The sequence below is a fragment of the Vicia villosa genome, linkage group LG6 (genome assembly GCF_029867415.1).
Source record: "Vicia villosa cultivar HV-30 ecotype Madison, WI linkage group LG6, Vvil1.0, whole genome shotgun sequence".
Classification (NCBI taxonomy): domain Eukaryota; kingdom Viridiplantae; phylum Streptophyta; class Magnoliopsida; order Fabales; family Fabaceae; genus Vicia; species Vicia villosa.
The window spans coordinates 116,536,560-116,559,803 of NC_081185.1; the positions used below are offsets into that span (position 1 = coordinate 116,536,560).

Below are 23,244 nucleotides of genomic sequence, written 5' to 3' on the forward strand. Positions count from 1 at the left end.
TATTTTAATAATAAAATTAATAACTTTATGGTACAAAGACAAAAAACCACAATTTTAATGTGGTGGCAAAAAATCAAATAAGGGTATTTTAGACTTTTCCACAACCATTAATTTTCTTATATTATAGATTGATAGATTTTTTTTGGAAGAAAGAAGTGAGAAAGTGATGAAAGAGAAACAAAATAGAGAATAGAGAGAGATTTGATACGTTTGATAAAATATAAGAGTTGTATTATTTTAATAATAAAATTAAGAACTTTATGGTACAAAGACCAAAAAACCACAATTTTAATGTGGTGGCAAAAAATCAAATAAGGCTATTTTAGACTTTTCCACAACCATTAATTTTCTTATATTATAGATTGATAGATGATAGATTTTTTTTGGAAGAAAGAAGTGAGAAAGTGATGAAAGAGAAACAAAATAGAGAATAGAGAGAGATTTGATAAATTTGATAAAATATAAGAGTTGTATTATTTTAATAATAAAATTAAAAACTTTATGGTACAAAGACCAAAAAACCACAATTTTCCACAACCATTAATTTTCTTATATTATAGATTGATAGATTTTTTTTGGAAGAAAGAAGTGAGAAAGTTATGAAAGAGAAAAAAATAGAGAATAGAGAAAGAGATTTGATAAGTTTGATAAAATATAAGAGTTTTATTATTTTAATAATAAAATTAAGAACTTTATGGTACAAAGACAAAAAAACCACAATTTTAATGTGGTGGCAAAAAATCAAATAAGGGTATTTTAGACTTTTTCACAACCATTAACATTCTTATATTATAGATTGTAAATTTTTTTTCGAAGAAAGAAGTGAGAAAGTGATGAAAGAGAAAAAAAATAGAGAATAAAGAGAGATTTGATAAGTTTGATAAAATATAAGAGTTGTATTATTTTAATAATAAAATTAAGAATTTTATGGTACAAAGACCAAAAAACCACAATTTTAATGTGGTGGCAAAAAAATCAAATAAGGGTATTTTAGATTTTTCCACAACCATTAATTTTCTTATATTATAGATTTTCAAACAATTACAAAAGGATCAAAATTTGAAAATCACTAAAAAAAACGAAGGATTAAAATTAAAAATTTTAAAATACAGGATCGAAATCCAGAGATTTATAAATGAAAAGAAAAACAAAAATGCCGTTAACCTCTTAAAAAACATACTTTTCATGAAAAAAAAAAAAAGAAAAAGAAAACCTACCGTAGAAATAAACGTAGACCAAAAGTGAAAAAACACGCCCGAACTTAACTACCAGCCAGTTCCTCCCGCCGTCAATGGCAACTGCGGCGGTGCTCCGTTCCATTCTCCGCCGCTCACGCTCTTCGCCACTCCTCCATCTGCCACGAGCCCTCACATCTCATCCCCTTCCCCCACTCCACTCTCCTTCAACACCTCACTCTCCAACCCCCGCCTCTCTCGACGCGTTCCGCACACGCGCTTTCTCAACTCACTCTTTCAACGACCGCGAATCGGAAACTGAAACGTTCGGTCTCGACTCACCGGTCCACTCCGAGATTCTGAAAGCAGTCGCAGACAGCGCCGGTGCCGGCGGCGAAGATAGCCCTGTTTTCCCCATCCGTGCGGTGATTTCCATCCTTGAATCATACCACGATCTTACTGGATTTCCATGGTAAGCTTCAATGTTCAATGTCTCGTTTTCTTATTGATAACGCTACTATATTCAGTATTCGATCTCTGATTCTGAATTGAATGTTCGTGTTAATTCAGTGTTTGAATCTTCAGGTGGATAACTATAGTTTCCTCTACTTTCGCTCTCAGAATTGTAATGCTTTTTCCTCTTGTTTTTACACTTCACAAGCTTAAAAGGATTGCAGAGTTTGCACCTAAATGTAAGTATCATATGCTCTCAACTCGAATCACTTCATTGCTTCATTCTCTTGGTAGCATAATAGTTATTAAACTAAATTAGGAGCAAAGATGAATTCATAAACTTGCTTTGCAAGTTCATGATGTAGCTGATTGTGATTTCCTTTGCAAGTTCATTGTTAGGGTTAGAAAATAAGAGTGAATGCTTGCTTATCACATTTCTTATAGTAGTCTGTACCAGATTTTTTTCTCTCTTTTCCATTTGTAGTTCATCTACTTAAATTATTTATTGATTTTTGTTTGATTCCTTCACTTCTTAAAGTGCCCCCTCCATTCCCACCACCTTTCTCAGGAAAGAGTTATATGCGACAGATGTCATTCTTCGAGGAGAAGAGAAAAGCAATTGGATGCCCTTCATATGCATGGCCACTAGTACCATTTATGGTTCAGGTGATATATCTAATTTCATTAGGTACATTTTTGATGAACCCTAGAGCAATGAATTTGTCTTTTTCTCATCCCTAGTCACCTTTGCTAACAACTTTAAAAGATTCAACAAGGAGACAATAGTAAACTAAGCATCAGAGAATTGATAAAAATATAAAATTGCCCGAAAGATTCAACAAGGAGACAACATTAAATGTGTGTGCTTTGCTCCAGCCAAGTGCACCAGATAATTGCATAAACTACAGAGTGACCGAGATCTAGCTAAATTCCTATTAGTAGAAAATTTGTAATTGGGAAATGAATGTTAAAAAATTGTACAATACTTTGATTTTTATCATTCAGGAGAAACCAATATATTTGAATAACAAAGTTACATGATAATATAGTTGTTTCGCAAAATTTTCATCATGGTTTTGAGTTTTTTATTTTACTCCAGATTCCCTGCTTTTTCTTGTGGATGATTAGCATAAGGAGGATGTCACTGGATGATCACCCTGGTTTTGATTGTGTAAGGCTCTAACTAAAATGCTGTTTTCTTATTGCATCTATGCCAATGTTGTCAAATATCCGCCGTTGCGGCGCCAGGGCAGATTGCGTGGGTAGATTTTTTTTTACTATTGCCATGACCAGTTTGTGAAGGATGGTGGCTCCATGGTGTTTTATGGTGGACATGGCAGCTTAGAATGATGAATTTTTGGCTTTCCACCATGGTGCGCCATCCGCAATCAATAACATGGTCTGTGCTTTTCTTAACTACCTATTTTGCAAACATAATTTACAAGTTTGTAGTTCCATGAATGAACAAAATCACTTTATAAGATATCAAACTTGAAGGTCCAACTCAATTTAGTTAGATGGGCTATGAGGCACGGACACCTCTAGGAGTAGGCGTGTCGCGGTGTCCGACACGCGTCGGTGTCGGACACTTGTATGACACCCGTGCGACACGTGTCAGAAAAGTCAAACAAGTGTCGGAAAAGTCAGACAAGTGTCCCCTAAAAAAATAATGTTTTTCTTTGCTTCGACACTCTTCCGACACTCGTATGACACTCATACCACATATGTCGGACAACTCAGACAAATGTTTCAAACAAAAATTTGTTTTTTTTCTTTGTTTCAACACACGTTTTTATATTGTTTGGACAAATCTCACACACATCTTAAAGGGTTAAACATGTATTTAAACAATGTTATCAATAAAGAATTAAAGACATAATTTTGATCAATATATGGATAAATGAAACTCAAATATTAGCTTATATGTAGCGGTGTCGGTGTCCTATGTTTTCAACATTATCGGTGTCGGAGTGTCCGTGTCGTGTCGTGTCCCGGTGTCCGTGTCGGAGTCTGTGCTTCATAGTAGATGGGTTAGAATGATAGCTGTAAGCTTTAATGATGGCATGCAAATTATGGACTTGCAGATATTGGGAACTTTATTGCTGTAGAGAGGCTGTATCAATGTTGATTGTTGAGAATTAAGTATTAACAGATATTTGCACCATATTAACACACAGCTGAATGATTTAAACATGCTAAATATTGCAGGGCGGTGCTTTATGGTTTCAGAATTTAAGTGAATTCTCTCACGGTTATTCTGGGTTCACCTTTCCTTTTCTGATGGCTAGTTTGCACTACATTATTGTTCAGGTAATGAAGTACTGAGTCTATAACCACGAGAGGGTTTAAATCATCTCTAGTTACCTTTTGTTGCTTTATCCCCATCTCCATGCTTGTGGAGGTTAAAGGCTGTTAAGATACGAAAGACTAAGAGGCATTTGAATAAACCGTGTGTCTTGTAAAGCACTACGGAGACTTTATTATATATAGAGAGATTACAGCTAATTACATAATATAGTCGATGTGGGACTATTCTATATACAAATATTCTTAACACTATATTTACAAATATCAACACTCCCCCTCAAGCTTGAGCATATAAGTCAAATGCACCAAGCTTGCCACATATATAATTAGTTCTGGGATTTCGCAGGGATTTTGTAAACACATATGCTAATTGATCATTGAAGTTGACAAAACTTGTAACAATTTCGCCTGATTCAATCTTCTCTCTGACAAAGTGACAGTCTATCTCAATATGTTTGGTTCTTTCATGGAAGACTGGATTTGAAGCAATGTGCAATGCAGCTTGATTATCACAAATAAGTGTCATTGATCTTGCTTCTTCAATTTGAAGTTCTTTGAGTAACTGTTTTAACCAAATGAGTTCGCATGTTGCCATTGCCATGGCCCTATACTCTGCCTCTGCACTTGATCTTGCAACTACATTTTGTTTCTTACTTTTCCAGGATATAAGGTTTCCTCCAACAAGTACACAATACCCAGAAGTGGATCGTCTATCAATGGGTGACCCTGCCCAATCAGCATCAGAGTATCCAACTATCTGAGTATGTCCTTTATCTTCATACACGAGACCTTTTCCTGGAGCACACTTGATGTATCTCAGAATCCGGACAACAGCATCCATGTGTTCTTGGCAAGGAGAATTTAAGAACTGGCTTACCACACTAACTGCAAAAGAGATGTCCGGACGAGTGACTGTGAGATAATTCAACTTTCCAACCAATCTCCTATACCTTCCTGGATCAGATAGAGGCTCCCCCTGATTGGGTAGCAATTTGACACTTGGATCCATAGGAGTATCAGCTGGTTTAGCGTTCAACAACCCTGTTTCTTGCAAAATATCCATAGCATATTTCCGCTGGGATATCACCAAGCCATCTTTAGACTGGGCCACCTCAATTCCCAAGAAATAGCGGAGTTTACCAAGATCTTTTGTTTGAAATTGATTCGAGAGATGTTGTTTCAACTGGAGTATTCCTTGATGATCACTGCCAGTTATCACAATATCATCCACATATACAATAAGATAGATACACCCTTGGGCAGAGTGACGATAAAACACAGAGTGATCAGCTTCACTACGGACCATACTAAATTGTTGTACTACAGTGCTGAATCTGCCAAACCAAGCTCTCGGAGACTGTTTAAGACCATAAAGAGACCTGTGTAGCCTACAAACCATTTGTGAGGACTCCCCCTGAGCAACAAACCCAGGTGGTTGCTCCATATATACTTCCTCTTCAAGATCACCATGTAAAAAGGCATTTTTGATGTCAAGTTGATGAAGAGGCCAATGTCGAATGGCTGCAATGGCTAGAAGAAGTCGAACAGATGCCATCTTGGCTACAGGCGAGAAAGTATCACTATAATCCAACCCAAAAATCTGAGTGTATCCTTTGGCTACCAAACGAGCTTTAAAACGATCAATCTTACCATCTGGACCAACCTTCACTGTGTAAAGCCAACGACAACCTACTAACGATTTCCCAGGGGGTAGATGAACCAGTTCCCAAGTACCACTGCTTTGAAGAGCACACATTTCGTCAATCATTGCTTGCCTCCACTCAGGGTGAGATAATGCTTCACCTGGAGTGTTAGGAATAGAAACAGAAGACAAAGAAGACAAGCAAGTATACTGCAAAGGAGAAAGACGATGATAACATAAATCAATATAATGTGGAGAAGGATTTCGTGTTTGACGTATACCTTTTCGAAGAGCAATCGGAAGATCGGACTCAGGTTGCGGGATCGGATCCGGTGATGGCGAAGGCGTCGGAGGAGAGTTTGCAATGACCTCAGGGACAGGTACTGCCTCAGGAATAGGTACGACAGAAGTGGGTTGGCGACGCTGATATGTTTGAAATGGGCGAGTAGTGGGAGGGTCAACCGTAAGGCTAGAATGGTGGGGGATAAGGGGAAATGAGACTTCCGGAAGAGGTGTAGGAGTACTTTCCTGAAGGGGTTCCGGAGTTACTTGGCTGGACTCGAAGTATGGAATTGACTCGAAGAAGGTAACATCGGCCGATACGAGGTATCGTTGTAGAGTATGTGAGTAGCAACGATATCCCTTTTGGGATCGATGATAACCAAGAAAGATACACTTTAGTGATCGAGCTGATAGTTTATCAAGACCAGGGGAGAGATTGTGTACAAAACACGTAGACCCGAAAACTCGAGGAGGAACTGGGTGAAGAGGAGAGTTTGGAAACAGGATTGAGTGAGGGATTTTATTATTAAGGACAGATGAGGGCATGCGATTAATGAGGTAACATGCCGTGAGCACCGCATCCCCCAAAACCGGAGAGGAACATTACCATGGAGAAGTAGGGTCCGAGTGGTTTCTACGAGATGCCGATTTTTACGTTCGGCTACCCCATTTTGTTGAGGTGTATGGGGACAAGATGTTTGGTGCAAAATACCATTGGATGACATAAAAATTTGAAATTGTTGAGATAAATATTCGCGTGCATTGTCACTTCTTAAGGTGCGGATAGACAAGCCAAATTGGGTTCTTATTTCTTGATAAAATTTTTCAAAAATAGAAAACAATTCTGATCTGTTCTTCATTAAAAATAGCCACGTGCAACGTGAAAAATCATCAATAAAAGTGACAAAATACCTAGACCCAAAAGTAGACTCAGTACGCGAAGGACCCCAAACATCGGAGTGAACTAAAGCAAAAGGGGACGCAGCCCGTTTATTGACTCGATTGGGAAAGTGACTACGAGTATGTTTCCCTAACTGACAAGACTCACAATGTAAACTAGATAATTTAGATAAGCTGGACACCATCTTTTGGAGCTTGGGAAGACCTGGATGACCTAACTGCGCATGTATAATGAGTGGAGAATCTGTGGCAGAGCATGTGGTGGATGACGCAGAGAAGTAGTAGAGGCCTTGAGACTCACATCCGACGCCAATCGTCTTCCCCGAACTCCGATCCTGCAAAGTAACAGCACTATTAGTAAAGGTGATAGAACAATTAAGGGCACGAGTTAAACGACTGACTGACAGTAAATTAAACGGACAATTAGGTACATATAGGACAGAAGTAACAGAGAGAGATGATAGGATTTGAACAGTACCAATCCCTTGGGATTGGGTTTGAGAACCATTTGCGGCGGTTATACTAGGTAAGAAACCAGAGGTAGAGATGGAAGAGAAAAAACCTTTATTACCGGTAACATGATCAGACGCACCAGAATCGAGGACCCAAGGACCAAGAGGAGATGATTGAGAGAGGCAAACAGATGAATTACCAATGTGTGCAACCGAAGCCGTGGAACCAGGCTCTGATACCATGTTAAGATACGAAAGACTAAGAGGCATTTGAATAAACCGTGTGTCTTGTAAAGCACTACGGAGACTTTATTATATATAGAGAGATTACAGCTAATTACATAATATAGTCGATGTGGGACTATTCTATATACAAATATTCTTAACACTATATTTACAAATATCAACAAAGGCGTTCATTTAACATGAAGTAGTTTAATTTAGTTCTCCAAAAAAAAATTTAATCCTAAATATATCAGCATGTCTTTTTGGCCACCCCCGTGATAAAGTTGGGATGTAGTTGAGTGGTGAAGAAGCCAACTACTTCACAGGATATTTGGGGCAGCTGATATAATATAATAAAAGGTATGATTACTGAGCCAAAATAGCTGGCAAACTTGATGGACATAAAGGAATTGATCAATGGCCAGTGATTTCTCAAGTTAGGCAATCCAATACGTGCCGTATGCTTGCCTCTGTTATTATGCTTATAATGATGAAATCAAATTTTGTTGGTTTTTTCCCCTTTATTAAACAAGCTACATTGCTGTCTCACTAGTAGCTCAGTCAACAATACAATAATATACAGATATAGTATAATAACTAATATTCTACGTGCTTTAAAATAATAATCACTTTCCAGTTTAATGCATAATAGAGTAGATTTATTGCTTTCTGCCTGGGATGTGTTTGGTATGTGCAATTGCACTTTCTCTCAAAGTCTTGTTGGTTTGCAAAGGGCATGGATAAGTCATTCATAGACTGTGTACTGATTTATGTTCTTTGTTTATCAGGTATCCTTTAAGAAACCTTTGGTTGAAGAAACGAAGGACATTTTTGGCTTGTTATCCACTGTGAGTGTAACAGTTTTAATGTGTTACTTCGTATTAATTTTCCTCGGCAAAAACAAAGTTGATATAAAAACGGAGGACATTTCTGTGTATTAGCATTTTCTGTTATATAAATATCTTTATTTCAGTTTACAAATAGTGTTTAAGAATGTTGTGTACGCTTCTGTTCACTGAATTAAAAACAGTAATTCAACAATTAAATGAGAAATATTTTTGTTAATGCAGTACTACAAGCGATACTTGGACTTTCTAACACTGCCTATAGCTTTCATTGGCTTTTGTATTCCTCAGGTAATTTTAATCCTTATATATTTTGCGCTGTTAGGATGTTAGTTGGATAAATGAAATCTCTACGATGCTTTATGAGAATTTATGGTTGTATACCTTATATGATATATAGATGAGAGATGGTTACTACTAGATTTCAAAGACGGCATGGTTTAAAAATTAAAAACCAAGAATTGACTACACAATTTACGAATAATCCTACATTTGAAGCTATCTTATTATGCAAGATATCTGTAAGCACGGCTCACTGGGTAATTGGGATGCATGGTTGCAGAAGATTAAGGAAACCTGTAATTTTTTAAATAACTATTTCCTTATAATCCATTAGTCTATTTTCATTTGTTACTCAATCTGATTAATAAGGTAACTTAATACCCTGACTGCAGTAGTTGATACTAGATAGAGTTAAAATTTCGGCAACATTTCAGTCTAGCGGTACATTCTCTTATTCTGAACTTACATTTAGGGCTGTTCAAAAAAAATCCAAGAACTGAACCGAACCGCCGAACCGAACTGAAGTTAAAATAACTGAACCGTTATGTTTGGTTGGTGAACCAAACCATTATGCACAAACAGTTTTAGAACCGAACCGTTACTGAAACCGAACCAAACTGAAACTTAACCCGAACCGAACAAAAACTGAAAATGAAAAATGCTTAAAACAAGTTAAATTAAAAAAAAAAAATTGAAAAATAGCTAAACGGTTCGGTTCTTTGATAAACGGTTCGGTTTAGGAAAAATTGTCTTCTAACGGTTTGGAATTTCGAAACGGTATACCAAACCAATAATTTTGGTTTAGTTCGGTTCTTAGAAAATTGAAACGGTTTGGTTCAGTTCGACTGAATTTTTACTATGATTTGATTCAATTCGGTTCAGTTTTTCTCACGCACTGTACCATGAACAGCCTTACTTGCATTGATAGGTTTCCCTTGTCCATTTGATTTGAACTTGTCTCTTATTACAAAAGAATAGGTTAAGTTTCCAAGATTACAATGTTGCTCAGATTCTGAGAGTGCACCTCCTAATGCCAAAAGGCCTCGACTCTTTCAAAATGACAAGCTACCTTCTCTCTCTCTCTCTCACTCTTCTTTATTTACAGGCAAGGTGCCTTATTATTTCTCCCAACCATATTTCTACTTACTAACTAACTAGGTTTAGGATTACTCATCAATACCTATAAAAAATAAAATGAGTAGCTTGATGCTATATTGGTTTCTCATAATTCTAACAGAAGATTTGTTAGCAATCACATTACTGCAACATTCTGTTTTGCGTATGTGCCCTTTTTCATTCTAGTTGGCAGTTGCTTTATTTTATGGTAAACTCAGGTCTCATGCCATCTCTTGCTATAATCTGAACGTTGTAGTCTTATGTTACTGAAATTTATTCTTTCAGGGAAGCCAACTCTATTGGATTACCAATAGTTCATTAACACTAGTTCAGGTTAGTAAGAAAACTTTGTGCATTGTAAGTTTTTTTAAGTTTGAACTACTATGTACAATAAATCCTAAATAAACTTTGCAGCACTTTGCTCTTAGAAATCCTACTATCCTTGGAGAATTGGGCTTAATTGACAAGAATCGTCAAAAAGCAGGTTCTGAGCAAATTGGTGCTTCTGAAACGCCTCGTTTACAAGACAATAGTACTATAGCAGCTACGAAGGAAAATGTTTCTCCCGAAAAGAACCCGCTGGATTCACCTGAAAAGTGGCATAAAATACCTATAGAGAACATGTCCCCTGTAGAACTAACCACTGTGAGTGAATAAGAACATGAACATGCATCATGTGTGATATGCCATTAAAACCTTATTAAAGGGTTGTCACCAATTAAAGGGTTGTTTTTGTTTGCAGCTTGCAGTCCCATTTCTATCCAGTAATGATAAAGAAAGTGCAATACCTTTACTAAAGTAAGTTATCCTTTCTAGTTACTAAAGTGAGTTATCCTTTTTAATTTCTTCAGAGTGGGAGAAGAATTAACAGAAAAGGAAATTCCTAGTGTTATTGTAATTTTAAGCCTTATCTATGATTGATGGGGAAATGCTTTATTAACTCCCATATACAGACTAGCACTTGATAAGGACCCTGAATACTTGCGAGCTTTGGTTCTAATGGGACGGGTTCTCTTGCTGAAACAAATAAATGATGAAGCCGTTGAATACTTTGAGCGTGCAATATCAAAGGTGTGAATTCTTATTTGCCTCCGTTTTGCTATTCTGTTTTTATTTATTATGTTTGGTCTGGTATTTGTTCCTCTGAACTATACTTCTGAATGCTATTTTTCATTTTAACTTGGATTAGAAATTTATTGTCTCATTTCACTTCATTTGCACTGTTAATGCCTAATTATTTACCGAATTTTCATTAGCTTTCACTGGCTGGCATCCCAACTGATCCAGAAGAGGTTGATTTTTTGATTCTTTCATCTCAATGGGCTGGAATTGCCTGTGAACGACAGGTGAAATTCTTACTTCAGTTTTTATTTGTTTTTATCAAACTTCTGTCTGTAAAAGTATTTTGATATATGGCCATAAAATACTTAAATACATACATATTTTGACACTTCTCACTAACTAAAGACACAATTGTTATTCGGATATGATATATCTTCCAACTAAAGACATTTTTTTCTTCCATTCATAGTAGAAAGAATATATGTTATGATCACAAGTATTTTATTAATTATAATCGTGATTGTATATTGACTAATGAGTACTGATGTATGTGTGTATCTATTAATTTGCAATGTTAATGTCTCTTTACAAATATCATGCTTCTAGTTCTTTCTCAGGATTGGCTTTGGTTTTCTTTTTTCTTCAATTTTCTTTATGGCAGGGAAAGAAGGAAGAAGGACGGGTACACTTTGAAAGAGTTGCAAATATGGAAGAGCCCGAAGATCCTACTAGCAAAGGCTATTATTTTGATGGGTTGCTGCTGCTTGCCAGGTACAACATGGTTAAATACCTTAATTAATGTCAAAACTTTGATTTTCTTATTTCCATTTTGCTAATAAAATTGGATTTGATTTCTTGTGTTTACAGCACTTTATATGATGCTGGTCAAAAGGCCGAAGCAGCAAAGTATCTGCGTCTTGTTGTTGCTTATAATCCTGGTTATAAGAAATTCTTGGAAAAATGTGAGCAACATGAAGATTTAGCAAGTGATCTTGCCCGTAGTAGGAGGGAATTCTGAGTTATTATATTTATTTTACTTGTGAATATTGTGTTGTATAACTAATCATAAAGTTTTCCTTTTCATTTCTTGTTTGTTTTACAATTTTTAATTTATATTTTGACGAATAATCAGCTTAGATGCCAGCTGCATGATATAGTTTTTTATAAAAAGTGTTAATATATTGAAGTGAAAGTGATGGTATCATTTGATTCTCCACCGGTTTAAAAGAGATGTGTGCTAGTAACAAACTATCACACACTTTAATTGATTAAAATTTATATGGAATCCATTAAATAATTTAATGAATTTTTTAATCAATACAAAATAGAGTTGAGTTGTGTGTTTCTAAGATTCGTATAAAGACACATCTCATTAAGAAACCGATGTGAATTATGTTTAATTTATAAAAAAATATGTTCTATTTTATTTTTTAAACTTGTTATTTTTTTCCTATGAAAGGGATAATTGACTATTGAAGTGAGGATAACTCTGTCTACTTTTTAAAAATATTGGAAATAACAAAAATACATTTTTTTGTTTAGAAATAAATTTTCTCTATCGTCAAACTCAAACTTGAAGTCACGTTGCATATATTCCTACAAAGTGTAGTAAAAAAAGCCAACAAAGAATGCACATAATTATTAATTTTGTCTGGCGTTAAAAATTTAGTAACGAGGAATAGAATATATATTTTGGCATGGAAAACTATATGAAGAGAGATGGTGTTAGTGAAAATCATTCATAAAAAGTTTAATAGTCATTTTATTCTCGCAATTTTTTTATCTCTTCATTTTACTGTTATCATTTACAACTTTTTCATTTATTCGAATATCCAAGAGCAGACTCACATACGATTAAAAAAAATTTAGCAAATATTTCTCTTTTCTCCTCTCAACTTTTCTCTCTTTTCATTCTTCGATCGTATGAATGGTTTTTGGCTAGAAATCACCCCTCAACACCGTTTTTCTTTCTCTTTTTATTTAAATAAGTGGTTATCCATATAGATTTGCTTTTTTTCTTTATTGTGTTTTTTAAGTTTTCATCGTCTTGTGCGGTGTTTGTTGGTTTTCCTGTCTTAGTACGGTGTTTGTTGATTTTTCGTCTTAGTACGGTATTTGTTGGTTCAGATTGACATATTTCCTTCAAATCTTTGCAGATCTGAGGAAGACTTGAGCGTCAATGTTGCAGATCCAGAAGTATGAATATTCTGGTGACTATTATTTTGTCATATTTGTATGACACTTTCATGTTGCCGTGATATGCTTTTAACATAGGTGCTGCAAGATTGTTTCTAGATTCATCTTTTTCAGTTTTTAGCGATCTTGAATTTGTAATGATCGATGTATTTTTCAATTTGAATGAATGAATATCTTTTTAGTAAAAAAAAAAAGCAGACTCACATCTTCCAATGTTATAGGATATTCATCCGTTGAAATATGTGTTTCGAGCCTTCATCTCTCTAGTAAGAGAACAATAAAACATAAATCCATGGTTAAACTACCTATTTTTGCAAAATTGAAAAAACCCGTCTTTATTTAAATACGATAGTATTTATGAAGTAGGAATGAGTGGTGAATGTGAGTATACTTTAAACCTTTTTGTTGTGCTCTTTCTATAACATATAGACAGGGACAGATCTACTTGCATGATATTGGGGGCACATGCCCCCACTAACTTCTAAAACACAACAAATATAACACTAGTCATGAAAATATATATTGCATTAGTAGGGTCAAAATTTATGGGGTATAACAAATTTCCATTAAAGTTAGTTTTTTTCTATAAACATTTTCAATAATCATAGGAAAATTTTCATGAATGATAATATTTTCAAAATATATTTTTAATATTATATATTTGTGTATAAAATTTGCCCCCACTGTTTAAAAGTTTTGGGTTCATCCCTGCATATAGAAATAAAATAAATAAATATGAGGATATGGAAATTAAAAATAAATAAAAGTGTAATAATAGCAAAATTTTACACAATTGTTGGATTATCGTTTTTATAATAGAGATGACAAATTATTCAATATTCATTATAAATTTGATTTTTGTCGCGGATCTACAACCCCGGACATGTGTCCAGGCTCAACCCCTCCTTTGTTGTATACTCCTCATATAATAGTCAATTTTTAGACAACACCAGAGACAAAATTAGTAAAAACAGGGTGTGAAATTTTTGGATAAAATCAAGGACAATTTTTAGACAAAATCAAAGACAAAATTAGTAAAAACATGGTGTAAAATTAGTAAAAATAGGGTGTAAATTTTTTGCCCAGATTCTCTAAAATTTCTAACTCCGCCACTCATATGAAGAATCGAATAGAAAAAAATTACAATGTTGTGTGTCCAAAATTATATATGGTCATCCATTAAATAATGGAGTTGATATTAATGTCTTTTACACAATGTAGAAAATTGAAGACGACGACAATGTCAAACTGTTTCAATGTCATATAACCTTTACTCAGCTGAACATGATTGAGTTATATGTTCATTTTGATGATGATGTACAATCTTCACAGCTAGTATATCCGACACAATCGTTGCAATCTTACGGAGTAGTATGAAATGAGTCCACCTCCATCTTCATCAACAAAACTTCATGCGTGACATTAAAGACAAAGAATTTCGCAAAAAAATTATTAACATGAGTAACAATTTATATCTATCCTACTACTACAACTTAAACCACTATATATTTTTAATTATCTTTGTTAATTTTGCCTATACGCGACATGCATTGAATAAGTCTATATTCAATTACTAACATGAATAAATATGGCAACCAAATATACATGCTTTAAGGTGAATAGACAATATTTCAAAAAAAAAAAGGGTCGGGGCGTATGACGGAGGTCTGAGGCCACATGACAACTAACCTTGTCAAATCAATAAATTTGATGTTTAAGGCCAACCAGAACCTACCTATCATTACTTTGGTACAATTAACATACTATTTGTGATCTTTATTTGAAAAGTGGGGACATGACCGAAATAAATTAATTTCAGAGCAAGTTTATACGATAATTGCAATAAAGCTATCACTGAAGAAATACTAAAATGCAACACTCATAATCTTGAAATTTGATGGTAAGATATTCTATTTCATGGCCCGTGAAACGTTTAACCAAAACGAAGGTCGTCCAATGGGTCATTTCAATGTTGACCTTAAAAAATAATGGTGTGACTATGAAAAATTTAAAGCTTTCCATTTACCTTGCTCACATGTTATTGTATCAAGCTCTACTATACACCAAGACTACTCTTTACACACATCAGATGTGTACAAAGTTGTTAACACATTTAAGGTTTATATGGAAAGCTTTATTGGACTTCTCGACCATGAATATGGGCCTTAATATGAAGGATTTACACTTTGCCACAATGTCTATGCGAATGCAAAAGAAAGGATGCCCAAACACTACCTATATAAAACCAAAATGGACAATGTTGAGAAACAAAAAAGAAGATATGACCTAACTGACCATAGTCGCATAAGCTGTCCAAACGCTTCAGTCACTTCTAAATAATTGTGTTTACTTTTTTTGTTCATCTTATAATCAAGTTATTAGTTAGTCTAATGTAATTTATTTGCTACAAGAAGTATGAAATATATTTAAATTTATATATTTCCAATTACTACACAACAAAACATAAACATAAAATAAAGTTACATCAATTAAAGTCTAACATACATCTTAATAATATATTCAACGACAAAATATAAAACAAGTGAATCTTTAACTCTTTTGTAAACTTCTCTTCTATGAGTTTCAAACATAAAATAACTATCTAAATCATTATGTATACGATCCTATTGGTATAGATAGGTATCATCTAGGCTATCATCCATCAAGATTATGCATGAACAACACCATTCTAATTTTCTCACCTTTCTAGTTTGACCATTTAACTATCAAAAACTCGTGTTGATGACTACAATAAATATTCTAAAATTACAATCCGGATCTAGACAAACACTCATATCCTTCTACTAGTAGAAGACAAATGTAATGAATAGTATTTGCTATTTATAGAAAGTCATTAAACAAACTAATGAAGAATGTGTACAAAATCAAATAGAAAGAAAAAAAAAAGGCAAAATCTTTGGTACCGTTTTAGTTAGGTATCGATATTTTTAGTGTTAATTGATTTAAAACTTTAATATTTTAAAAGATAAAAAATATTAAAAAATGATGTGGCACTGAATATTTTTATTTAATTGGAGGAAGGTAATGATACCCAACTAAATTTAAGTGTATGAGAGTGTTAAAAAAAACTTTCAAGTTTTAACAACTCAATAGGTGAACTTATTTATTTATTTATTATTATATTTTAAAAAAATTAATGTATTAAAAAAATAATAAAAAAACCAAAAAATTAATGTGACTTTTTTTAAGAACAAAAAAAGAGTTTGACTCTGAATGGATAAAATCTATGTGCCAAGGGCATTCTTCGTCCATTCAATAATAAAATATGTTAAAAAATGAAAAAATATTGATAGATTAATTTTTGTTTTTAATATGGGCATTCACGACAATTTATTTCCTTATTTGGGTGGACTGCAAATGTAAATGGATATATATGAGACGGATATACGATATCCGTGTCCTTTCCGTTGGATAAATATGATATTCATATTTGTTAGATATCCGCTAAACGGGTAATAAGTGGATTTTAAGATATCTGCACATATTTACAGATATCCATAGATAACACTATTTTTTTAAAGGTATATTTTGAAAAAATTATTTTCAACTTCTTTCAAAGACGCAAAACTTTATTATCATATAACTAGGGTTGTATTTGGTCCATTGGATCCGAGAACCGCACCGGGAACCAGACCAGTGGAACCGGTCCATTGGACCGGTCGAAAAAATACTCGGTTCGGGAATGAATAATTTTTTTATCCGATACCAAAAATGGATACTATATTGGATACTTTTGTCGGATATCCGAAGTAACGGTCCGGTTTCGGTCTAAAAAATTGATCCATCACTGCTGCGGTCCGGTCCGGATTTATCCGATTACTATTTCGGTCCGGTTCTCGGGATAGCAAATATCCGGACCAGACCGGACCGATAACAACCTTACATATAACATTCATACAAATCTATCTTATTTTAACAACAAAATTTCATCACATTAATTTCCTTCATTTTCACCTGCATAATATCCATACATTTCATTTAAAAAAAAGAATGATATTGTGAATTTGTGATTGTGAGTTATGGTGGAAGAGCGGACGACGGAGGAGTAGAAAGGATGACACTGATTGGACGGGAAAAGAGCTGGTTGGTTGGACGGTAGATTTATTGAAGTGAAGTAAGGAGTATAGAAAAAGCTTAAATATAAAATGACCAATAAAATTTGTATGTAATACAGAGGTTTTCTTCAAAGAAAACTACACAAAAATATATATAAGGAGACTATTTTTTAGAAGATGAAAAGTTAAAGTATAATAAACTAATAATATTTAAATAATTTTTATATTTTATTAACGAATACAGATATCTGCTGGTACGGATAACATTAATCACATATCCATGTCTATTTATAATATCCATTTATTTTATCCGTGAATATCTATTAAACTACTCGCTCCATACCCGTGACAGATTTTATTAATAGATATCTGCGAGTATGAATATTTTTGTGATCTCTTGCTGCAAGCAATTACTCCTGTAATTTTATATTTTTTATAAATATGAAAAAACAAAAAAATTAAAAAGGAAAAACAAAATCACAAATGAAATCATCAAGATAGACTATATGCTTTGTGACTCTGATTTGTAAAAAAAAGCACAGACCAAAACAAAACACACACGCAAAACCAAAACATAAACAAAAACAAAAGTTGTCGAAATTCTAAAACCCAGCTACAAACAGCAACACCAACTTTTAATCCAATTCTTTTCTTTATCTTTCACAACTCCTTCAACGCTAAGAAACTCTCACACGCACACATTAATTATAACAGAAAACATTAAATGCTTTGTTTCTGTTGTTTATGTCTGTCTTGAATCCTAATTTACTGTTTCAACTTTCAATTCAAACAATTCATCAAACAAGATCAACCCCATTTCATCTCTCATGTTCAAACACCCAAATCCACCTTCAAGTTTGAATCTTTTTTGTTTTTCTCAACTGGGTAGGTAGTAGTTACCTCAATTTTTCAATGGGTTGTCCTTCAAATTCCATCACCTACAATGGTACCTTTTGTGCCTGTTCACCTGGCTATGTTCTCAACGTTGTGGCTAAGACTTGCAACCTCTTTGAGGCAGATTCAACTATAACCACAGATTCTGGTGTTGACTACTATGCTTTTAAACTCCCAGAGACACTTTCTGGCTTTGATAACATCAAGAAGTTTACACAATCACAAGCTGTGTTCTTGGAAGCCACGCTTGTTATGCTTCTCTCTTGGCTTCTGTTTTGCTTTTTTCTTAGGTTCATGAGCCTTGGTGATGGCCGTGGTGTTTGGTTCAAACTTAGGTGGTTTATTAGTAGGTTGGATGTTTGCTTTGCTACCAGACATTGGTTGGTTAGTACTTTGTTTTGTTTTATTACAAATATTTTTTTTTATATATTTCATTTAAGTTAATTATGTGAATGTTTGGTTTATCAAACAAAAGCAAATTCTAGAAGTGTAGAATTGATTTTGGAATGATTTTGAGGTGTTTAGTTCTTCTAAAATAGAATTGATTCTGTCTTCAAAATTGAACTTTGAAGCTAAAATTTGTAGCTTTTCAAGCTGAAGTTTGTTGTTTAACACATTTTACATAACTTCACTTTTACATAAATGTATCCAAATATAAATCACTTTATATCCAACTCACTTTTAACTAGAATCAATTCACCCTGAATTAATATTCGTTGCCGCAGAACCAAACACACGCTGTGTTTATCAGTTAAAGTAGTTGGTGTTTAGTTAAGTTAGTTTATAGCAACAAAACGGTAGATAGTTTAGTTACGGTTAATTCGGTTTATCAGTTAGGTTAGTTGATGTTTTGTTAATGTACAAATGCTCTTGTACTTCGCAGTCAATTGCTAACTATGATTCATGTCATAGAGATTCGACAAAGTTTTACGTTGGTTGTCGACTCTCTAACTCAACCCTCCCTATTTATATGTGGAAAATAATTTATTGAGAGGCATTTTGTTTTCTTGTAGGATGATAAAAAAGTAGTAACCAAACGCAAAACTGAACTTGGTGGAGCTTTCTCCATAGCAAGTTGGATACTATTTATCGGTTTATTTGCTGCGTGAGTCTTTGATGCCTTATCATCACATTATCAGGAATAGTTTTTTTTTCTTCTTATTACGCTTCGATTTCTATTTGTTATAAGTCTTTTTTGTACTCGGCTGTCCAATTTTCATTAGGTTGTTGTACCAGATCATATCGAAGAGATCGATTGAGGTTCATAATGTAAGAGCAACAAGTGCGTCAGAGTTAACCTCATTTCTCAATGATATGGAGTTTAATATAACAACTGTATCTAGTATGAGCTGTGCAAATCTACGTGATCTCGGTAATTTAGTTTCGGGGAATCCAGGCTTTATTGACGAAAGAGTTGTTTCACTGTCAACTTTAGCAAACTACTCATGTCACAACTCGAGCAAGGGACCAACCATAGCACTCAAGTGTAAAGGTTGCAAGCTCGTCTCCGATCACATGTACATTTCGTGGCGATTTGTTGATCTACCAAATAGTCCTGCCACTGCTGTTGGTTACGAATTCCATCTCTCTGCAACGGATAGTGCTAAAAAACACGTTAGTTTTGTTAATGGAACACTAAAGAACGGAAGCACTTTTGATGATAGACCAGTTACATTCAGAGGGAGACAATCAAATATTTTGAAATTCAATCTTTTTCCTCGAATATACCATAATTTACACGATCTAAAGCTCATTCAGCCTTTGTTTCACGAGTTCCTCCCTGGTTCAGTTTTCCGCGATACAAATCAACTTCGAACGTCCCTTGAAAATTCTGTTGATGGACTAGTCAACACAACATTGTATATCAATTTTCTCTCTGCTTATGTTGTGGAGGTTGATAAAGAGAATATTTTGGGTCCTGGTAAGCATCTTTCTAGAACTTGTGCATGCAAGCTATCTTTCTCATGTGATTTTGTTGTTTGCTTAAGCCTGTAGCTATTTCCTTCCAATTTATTGTATCATATTTTTATTAGCACTCTTAATTTTGTTCATTCTCGTACTAGTCACCGGATACTATCATCTTATGAAGCACTGACATAAACACGGACACAACACAGACACGTTGACCCATTAGCATTTGAAAAAATAGTATAATTAAATGTAACCTTACTTGTCGGTATCTGCAGTGAGCTTCCTTGCAGACCTTGGTGGCCTGTATTGCATTAGCATAGGCATCTTTTTCTATCTATTGATACAGGTACACTTCTTCCTTTCTCGATAATATTCAATTAGGATTCTTATTCTTATTCTTATCACTTATGGCCTAATTGAGTAATAGTTTTTTCATACGGATATAGTTATATTCCATATTATTCTTACCCTCTTTTAAAATTCTAGTGCGAATACAGGGTAAAGAAGCTCAGAAATGAGGACAGTGTTTTGCAGTCAATTAGAAATCGGCGTAAAGCTCAAGATAATTGGGCCAAAGTAATTTCTTTGTTGTTCTGAAAACATCTTGTATATTTCACATTTAATTTCCTTATGATCAATAATAGCTAAGCTTCTTATTTGCTGGTTATATGACTGATATTTTATCTTTTAACCAGTTGAGGAAATACGTAAAGTACACCTACGGCTGTCCGACAATGGATGCTGACGAATATGATAAATCTAAAAATGAACCTTGTTGCGATGGGTTAATGTTGCATTCAGTTCGTGGCAGTGGATCATCACGTAAGCGAAGGCAGCAGAGCAGAGCAAGTTCTGTAAATTTGTACAAGAAACCGAGTTTACCTGCCAGCAAGGTAAAGCTGTCATTGTATATTCGTTAGTTTTTCTACTAAAATATATGGTTGCTGCCAAGCATTTTATTTATAATTGATTTCAATGTTTTCTTTCAGACATTGAGCAGCAAACCGCTTGAATCTACAAATGATTCAACACTGCATTATGAAAATACGGCAAGGCTGCAGAGTGTTGGTTCAAGCAGAGATTTCCCATCATCTCAACCTCGAGAATCGTCTATTATTGATGATAACTTTATTCCACCTCCACCTTCACTAGGTATGTTCATACCAGCTTACTAATTATCAGTGTTTATAAACACGTGCACGTGAAATAAGTTCTTTGAATGCTACTTTATCGAGCTTCAAAGTGAAACTGCGATCTTAGATCCACTGTCTAACCATCACAAATGTCTATCATGGCTCTATATTTTGTCTTGATAAAGTGCTAATGACCTTTGGTTTCGCTAACTCTATTATGATCACAAATAACATTGTGATAGCAACTTCACAGCTTTTGTAAGTTGTAACACAGCGCAGCCATATATGTCTAAAATAGTTATATAACGTATATTGAGGAGTATTAAACAATGGGAAAATAGTGAAACTTAAAAGGACCACCTGCACAAGTTTCAATGATCATTTGCTAGTGCTTTTACTTACATCTAGCTTATAAATTTGATGCAGAATGCAAGAGTGGTTCTGAAATGGACATGTCTGATGTTCAGAAGAATCTCGAAAATTTGTACGAGTATAATGCTATGTTAAGGGAGAGATTATTAGCTGCACAGTCTTTGCTCCACTCTTCTCAAATAAAAAGCAATGGAACTTAGCATAGGTGTCTCTGCGTCAAACGACAGTCATTATCGTCGATGCACAATCATCAGGCCATTACATGATTTTTACAACCGTGGATGTAGTATTACAATGGAAGCAGAATCATAATTTAGAACTGAGGCAATTAATGACTCTAAAATATTCACAGTTTGCAAGTGGGAGAATATGCTGCACGGATCTCTTCAAAAACCATAGTATTCCTAACCGAATATTCCTGCATCAAAAGCTGATGCGTGTGGATAAAACATGCGGATACGGATTTTGGTTTCGTCTGTCTGGTATTCTTTGATGATTGTCATCGTTGTCTGATATTCTTTTGTCACGTTTCATCTAACCTTGTATAGCCCATGCTGTATTTTTGTGCAAAGGGAAGTGACACTGAACTTGTTTTTGCAGGCATTATTGTGAATCAAGAGTTCCTCAGAATGTAACATACTTATCAGTTTTTATTCTTTATAGATTTTGTATCTTTGATGTGCTGAATAACTGTTAATTGTTATGGGCAAGGTACTTTTTTTACACGCATCTAATATAAATATTTCCACAAGTACATAGATATTGAGATAATTAGCTACATGTATACAAAGAAAATTATACTAATAAAGATGATGCATAAAAATAGTACATTATTTTGATCTGATAAGCTTTTATTATGTTAATATGTTGTTTTCCAATTTTCAACCACCACCATTAGAAATGTTTATTTCATTTTTTCAACCATATGCCACTTAACTCCTTACCTTGTCTAATATATAATATTTCCCCTTTGAGCCTGACTTCCACATGTAACTGATTGATGCGCATAAGCCTTCATTCACTCAATCTATAAAAGAAGTTCTTCTGGACACAAATAATACTTATCATAAGGATATTTCTGTTCATTAGAATTGTGTGGTTGAATAGCACTATTGAACTTTTATTATGTTATAGAGCTAGTTGTATTAATTAGATAAAGAATATATTATAAAATATTATATTCTAAATATATTTATAAATATAAACACTCTTTGTAAAGTTGTAGCATAAGTCAATTACACTAAACTTGCAACATATATACTGCAAAGCTAACGGTAGGTCAGACAGGTCTGGGATCATCTTTCGGCTGGAACAACCTTTATTATATATATTTGGAACTTAATTAATTCTGGAACTTTGTAGGGACTTCGTAAAATATTTCAATTAATCGTTAGAGTTGATAAAGCATGTGGCAACTCCATCTTTTCTTTGACAAAATGAAAGTTTATTTTAATACATTTGGCCCTCTCATAAAAAATTGAATTTGAAGCAATATTTCATGCAACTTGATTATTCACAACTAAGTGTCATTGGTGTTGCTATTTCAAATTGAAATTTTTTGAGCAAGTGCTTCAATTAAATAAACTCACATGTTTCTAGTGCCATGACCTATATTATATCGCGGTGGTGCTTGATCTTGCAACCACAGTTTATTTCTTACCTTTTCGGGATATCAAATTTCTTCCAACAAATGCACAATACACATGGATGAGCCTTTCCGATCAACAACATTTAAGTATTCAATTATCTGAGTATGTCATCTATCTCGATAAATGATTTGGAGCACCTTTGATATGTCTCATAATCCGAATAACAATATACATGTGTTCTTGTTCTTGGTAAGGAGAATTTACGAATTGGCTTATCGTGCTATTTGCAAAGGAAAATTTGGGATGAGTGAATATGAGATAATTCAACTTTT

The 23,244-nt window shown here is 34.1% G+C and overlaps 2 protein-coding genes across 3 annotated transcripts; both read left to right on the forward strand.

Moving 5' to 3' along the window:
* The first annotated feature begins 1,175 nt into the window (after nt 1–1,175).
* On the forward strand, nt 1,176–11,893 carry LOC131609678 (ALBINO3-like protein 2, chloroplastic). Its single transcript, XM_058881457.1, has 14 exons — nt 1,176–1,647; nt 1,761–1,867; nt 2,167–2,294; nt 2,728–2,799; nt 3,837–3,938; nt 8,225–8,284; nt 8,507–8,572; nt 9,965–10,012; nt 10,094–10,324; nt 10,422–10,477; nt 10,633–10,750; nt 10,936–11,025; nt 11,403–11,512; nt 11,609–11,893. Exons 1-14 carry the CDS (start codon nt 1,292–1,294, stop codon nt 11,757–11,759), a joined length of 1,695 nt encoding a protein of 564 aa, XP_058737440.1. The 5' UTR covers nt 1,176–1,291; the 3' UTR covers nt 11,760–11,893.
* A 5,649-nt stretch (nt 11,894–17,542) lies between these two features.
* LOC131609679 (uncharacterized) lies at nt 17,543–21,994 on the forward strand. 2 transcript variants are annotated; one of them, XR_009286303.1, is made up of 9 exons: nt 17,543–18,291; nt 18,921–19,012; nt 19,131–19,828; nt 20,094–20,164; nt 20,305–20,394; nt 20,514–20,711; nt 20,808–20,970; nt 21,378–21,805; nt 21,924–21,994. XR_009286303.1 is itself a non-coding variant. In XM_058881458.1 (8 exons), the coding sequence occupies exons 1-8, from the start codon at nt 17,926–17,928 to the stop codon at nt 21,521–21,523; spliced, it is 1,824 nt and encodes a 607-aa protein (XP_058737441.1). In that variant the 5' UTR covers nt 17,543–17,925; the 3' UTR covers nt 21,524–21,994. The 2 variants fall into 2 exon arrangements, 1 of the variants encoding a protein (XP_058737441.1); XM_058881458.1 differs by having other exon boundaries at nt 21,378–21,994.
* The last annotated feature ends 1,250 nt before the right edge of the window (nt 21,995–23,244 follow it).

Coding starts and splice junctions, on each gene's coding strand:
- LOC131609678 (XM_058881457.1), top strand. CDS start 1,292: ATGGCAACTGCGGCGGTGCTCCGTTCCATTCTCCGCCGCTCACGCTCT. Junction 1,868..2,166: donor TGCAGAGTTTGCACCTAAAT/GTAAGTATCATA, acceptor CACTTCTTAAAG/TGCCCCCTCCATTCCCACCA. Junction 10,478..10,632: donor AGTGCAATACCTTTACTAAA/GTAAGTTATCCT, acceptor TCCCATATACAG/ACTAGCACTTGATAAGGACC.
- LOC131609679 (XM_058881458.1), top strand. CDS start 17,926: ATGGGTTGTCCTTCAAATTCCATCACCTACAATGGTACCTTTTGTGCC. Junction 20,712..20,807: donor CGAGTTTACCTGCCAGCAAG/GTAAAGCTGTCA, acceptor GTTTTCTTTCAG/ACATTGAGCAGCAAACCGCT. Junction 20,971..21,377: donor TCCACCTCCACCTTCACTAG/GTATGTTCATAC, acceptor AATTTGATGCAG/AATGCAAGAGTGGTTCTGAA.